The sequence below is a fragment of the Cyprinodon variegatus genome, unplaced genomic scaffold (assembly GCF_000732505.1).
Source record: "Cyprinodon variegatus isolate N-32 unplaced genomic scaffold, C_variegatus-1.0 Scaffold770, whole genome shotgun sequence".
NCBI lineage: Eukaryota > Metazoa > Chordata > Actinopteri > Cyprinodontiformes > Cyprinodontidae > Cyprinodon > Cyprinodon variegatus.
The window spans coordinates 162,365-167,001 of NW_015151223.1; the positions used below are offsets into that span (position 1 = coordinate 162,365).

The following is a 4,637-nucleotide window of genomic DNA, read 5'->3' on the forward strand; positions in this document are numbered from 1 at the left end:
GCATATCGGATATCGGCCAAAATCCCAATATCGTGCATCCCTATATCTTACGTAAAGCCATTTATACGGTTAGTATAAAGAGGTTTTTCTCATGTCGTCTAATTACCTTTCCATTTGGTCCTGGACCACCCTGATCTCCCTTAAGCTGGGTAGCTCATCTTGCTCTGCTGTTGGTGACGGGACCTCCACATCATGCAGCAGACTGAGGGCATATTGTCTCAACAGCATGAGTGAGGAGAGCTCTCTCTCCAGGTCCTGACTCAGTAAATCATGCTGGTCCAACAAAGACTGCAGAGTGGCTTTGGAAGCCTTCTCCACAGCGCTGTCTGGGAAGCGACTCTGGAGCTCATCACAGACGCCTCTGACTTTCACCATCTACAAAAACATGTTAAAAAGTTTATCACAATGCTTTGCTTTCAGTCTAAAGCAGAAAATACATGTATGCATTTAAGGAGTCTATTTGCCTTTTCTCTGAAAGTCCTCCACTCCTGTGCTGTGTCCTCAAGCACTCTTTCCTGTCCCCTCGCCACGCTGCGTAGCCGTGTCCAGCGCTGCCACACGGTGGTCATGGAGCGACTTATGGTGGCCTTGCTGGCGTCGCTGCCCACCAGTTCCAGCTGAGCCGCTTGTTCCTCTAAACCACTGAGCTTCTCTTGAAACCCGTTCACGAGAGATACGAGGGACTAAAAACATGAAAAGAGGAGCAATAAAACATCTAGTGCCCTAAAACAAAAAACTTTAATGTATTACAAGTTTATTTAATAGCCCTATACTAATAATTATTTATACATTTACCTTTAAAAATCCCAGTATTACACAAACATTCATAACACACTTTACAGATTTCAAAAACCTTGATCCTTTTCTTTCTAAATTATATCACGATGCCACTTAACGTGGGTCAGTCTTTGGTAATTCCAATCAAACATACTAAAGTTGAAGTATTACTTTGCAATGTGAACCAATTTAAGTGATATAAATACCATTGCAATGCACAAAAACACGTACCCTGTGAGTACATAGCTTGTCTTCAGCCTCCTGGTTGGTGGCTGCCTTTGCTGTTGAAAATTCGGTCAGCTTCTTTTCAGCCTCGTTCATTAACTCGATGACAGTCTGTCTTGCTTCTTGGAATAACTTCCACTGCGTCACACAACTGGGAAAATCAAAAGTTATTAGACACAGCAGATTATTTTTCTATATTTTGGGACCATCCTTGTTTTTCTACATTAGCCAGATGGCTTTAAAACAATGATAAGGGAGGTAGAGATGCAAATTTTATTTATACTTAGAGTTAATCTTTCTAGGAAACCTGCTTTTTATAGCTAAACAAGCAGGTAGATACAGAATGTATTGGCAGGAAGCAAGGGAGTAACTTTGTGATAAAAGTTGGTGGTGACACTTGGGTGGTGGCTCATAGATCTACTGTTACACTTACATTAGGCTAATTTTCCAAAAATGAGCTCCAACATAATAGTTATTGAATGCTTTCCTATTTTTGAGAACCCAAGGGAACCATAATATACTGACATTTGTATTTATAGGTAGTAAGAGAGACCTTTTAGTGCATTACAAATAGGGCCCAAAAACATCAATGCAAGAAAAAAAATCATGAATAAGAGCCGATTCCAATGCCACAATTGATATATCAAGCATCCCTAGAAGTACAATTTCAATTCCATCCAGAAAAAGATGGATATGCTGCATTTTGATTTTTTTTTTTCTTGTAAACTTTCTGTTAAACTTGAAGATATATTTGATTGCGTGTTGCATATCCCAGTAAATCTGTTTCACCTTTAAATCTGCAGCACTACCTTATTCTCTCTGTTTAAAAAGATTTATGAACCTCTTTAATAATATAATGATGCCAGAAACTAAAGTTCAAGACATGTAGAAGCTCTGCAGTCTGATTCTGTTTGTTCAATAAGAAAATATGTTCACTTTAACCTGTAACTGGGAGTCATGGTCCTCTAAGAAGCCCAGACTAGTAAAGAAGAACAAACATTTTTCTCAAGCTTCTTGCCTTATAATACCAACTGGTTTAAACCGTTGCCATTTTTAGCTGGAAAAGCTCCGTATATAACAAAAAGATTTTTTTGGTAGCATCTGTATTTTTTTTAACCAACTTGTCACCTAACTTTTACTGAAACATCTATCGAAGTAGCTGCCGGTTAAAATTCACTGAGTGCTGCTGTGTCTCTCCTCCTCCACGTAGCTAACTCTGTACGTGTCAGAAAGCGGTGTTTGTTTGGAGGACCCGAATGCAGAGACGAGTTGGCTGAGATGAATTTAAGTGGTTTAATAAAGGTTCACAGGCACAGAGGCTGGAGGTTCACAGGTGAAGGCAGGAGTCAAAAAAAACAACAAAATAACTCATGAACCAGAATCTAGGAGACATCAGGGGAAAACCAAAATCTAAGGACCAGGAAGAGACGAGGAAGGCAGACAGACGATTGACCAGAGGTTAGAATAGAAGTAAGACGAGGATCCAGCAAACAGAAACTGAAGAGGGAGGGCTTTTAAAGGGGACAGAGACAGGAAGAGGGCTAATGAGGGAATTGAAAACAGGTGAGGGCTGAACAGAAAACGGAGCAAGAGAAAGAGGACACAAGAGGGCAGCAGAGGACAACAAATGGAGAACCAGGAAGACAGGAACTAATAAGAAAACAACAACAAAATAATTATCAAATAACTAGGATAAAGAAACATGGTGAAAAGAAAACTAAACACTAGAAATCAAGGAGCAAAAGAAAAATATAACAGAAACAGAAACCTAACAGTACTCAGTGAAATGCGAAGCCCAAATAATATCATGTGCCAAAGCGACAGATCCGACGATATTTCACTGAGAGGTGGGACTCAAGAGCAGCAGGAGAGCGAGAAAAAACACAGACTGAAAACACTCTGAACACAGACAGCTGCACCCAAACCCAGTTACTAAATACATAAGCGGAAAGGGGAATAAATTCAGAAATTATTGCTCAAAGTTGGTGGGGACATGTCCACACCAGTCCTTCAGGAAGTTATGCCAGTGGCAGGAAGTAAACAGGGATTAACCAGAAAAAGGTAAACATAGGGGAATGCTGGTGAAGATTCTCAGCCATCCAGGAAATAGTCATTTCAAAAAACAAAACAATCCACTGGACTTTGCTGAAGCTTGAAGGCATTTTGCTTCCCATCCAGGATTTTTTTTTAAATTCAAAATGTCAGAAAAAGTGTTGAGTTTAAGGCTTTATAGAGCGGACCAAAAACAAAGCCTTGTTTTGGCTTCGAAAACATGCAAATTGAACTGATTTAACAGGATATCATAGAGTAAAATAGAATAGAAAAATCCTTTGTTGTTCTACTTTTTGGGGAATTCAGATGTTTTAGCAAGAACCCAAAAAGGCAAATGGAAGCAAACCAGTTTGAACATCTCAAAGAAAAGCTACAAGACTGTCAAAACAGATGTGCAAAATAAAAGAGATACTTTGCAGTTACCAAAACAACATACTCTGATTAAGTAAATGTAACTGTGCATAAGGTGTGCATTGCACTGTGACTGCAAAATCACAAAATGTGGATCTCTGAGCATGAAGAAAAGAACAACTAATTACATGCAGGAAAAAAGGATGAAACATGAAGCAGATGGAAAATATTTGACCATGCTTAAACCTGATGGCCAAAACCTGTTTTTCTTCTCCACATTGTTTTTTCTACACCTATTCATGGAGCCTTTAACTCAACCAACAGTTTTTTTTAAAATAATAATCCCACCTGTGTAGGACATCATGGTGACACTGGAGCTGATCTCGAACCTCTACTCCTCTCTGCTTCGCCGACTCCACGCTCACTCTCAGCTGCTCCTTAGCTGTGGGGTTCACCAGCTTCTCAAGCTGAGGAAGGAGGGTCTGCAGCTCCTCCAGATGGATGAGAAACTCCTGCTCTGTCGACAGGATGTCCGCCTGCTGCCTCAGACACTCCTCATAGTTCTCTACGTCGACTCCCAAGCTTGCTTGCTGAAGGAAAGAGACAGCGTCCTCCAGCCATTCACAGGCCGACTGCATCCTGAAGTGGTACTTCTGACACAGCACCAGGGCTTCCTCCAAAGTAATCTTTAAATAAAACCAAACAGATTTTATTCAGTAAAACCAAGTCAAACAACTTGATATCTGCGTTACATTTCAGTGGGATATGAAGGCCTGATGCTGTAGTAATGTTATTCTTTAGCAACAACTTACGTCGGATTTGAGTAGCATACATAATCTCATGATTCGCTAAGTCAGGCTGACAAACAATATTTCATACTGCATCATCAGTGTCATAGCTGAGGCCATGTGTCACGTCTAGACATGCAATGCATCAGTGACTCAAACATCCTATCAATTTCCTCATAAAATTACTGAATTCAGTCATTTATATTAGCTGAGTTTTACCCAGGAAATAACTGAAAGGCTGAATATTCTCCTGAAATGTGCTGGTAATAAACCATTCATTTTTTTGAAGTGTGTCAAAGAAAGAACATCAGCAGAACATTTATCCTTGAGGATCAATCATGGATATATATATAATTACCAGCAGTAGGGATGCACGATATTGGGATTTTAGCCAATATCCGATATGCCGATATTTTAAAACTCATGTAGCCGATAACCGATATC

General features: G+C 39.9%; 1 protein-coding gene across 1 annotated transcript in view; it reads right to left on the bottom strand.

Moving 5' to 3' along the window:
* Positions 1-4,637, bottom strand: part of syne1 (spectrin repeat containing, nuclear envelope 1) — a 172,957-nt gene that overhangs the window by 70,507 nt on the left and 97,813 nt on the right. Inside the window, exons 77-80 of the mRNA XM_015395967.1 lie at positions 3,754-4,091; positions 1,009-1,153; positions 465-683; positions 107-375 (exon numbers count right to left, since the gene is read on the bottom strand). Coding sequence (XP_015251453.1) covers positions 107-375; positions 465-683; positions 1,009-1,153; positions 3,754-4,091 — 971 coding nt within the window. The remainder of the gene's footprint in view (positions 1-106; positions 376-464; positions 684-1,008; positions 1,154-3,753; positions 4,092-4,637) is intronic.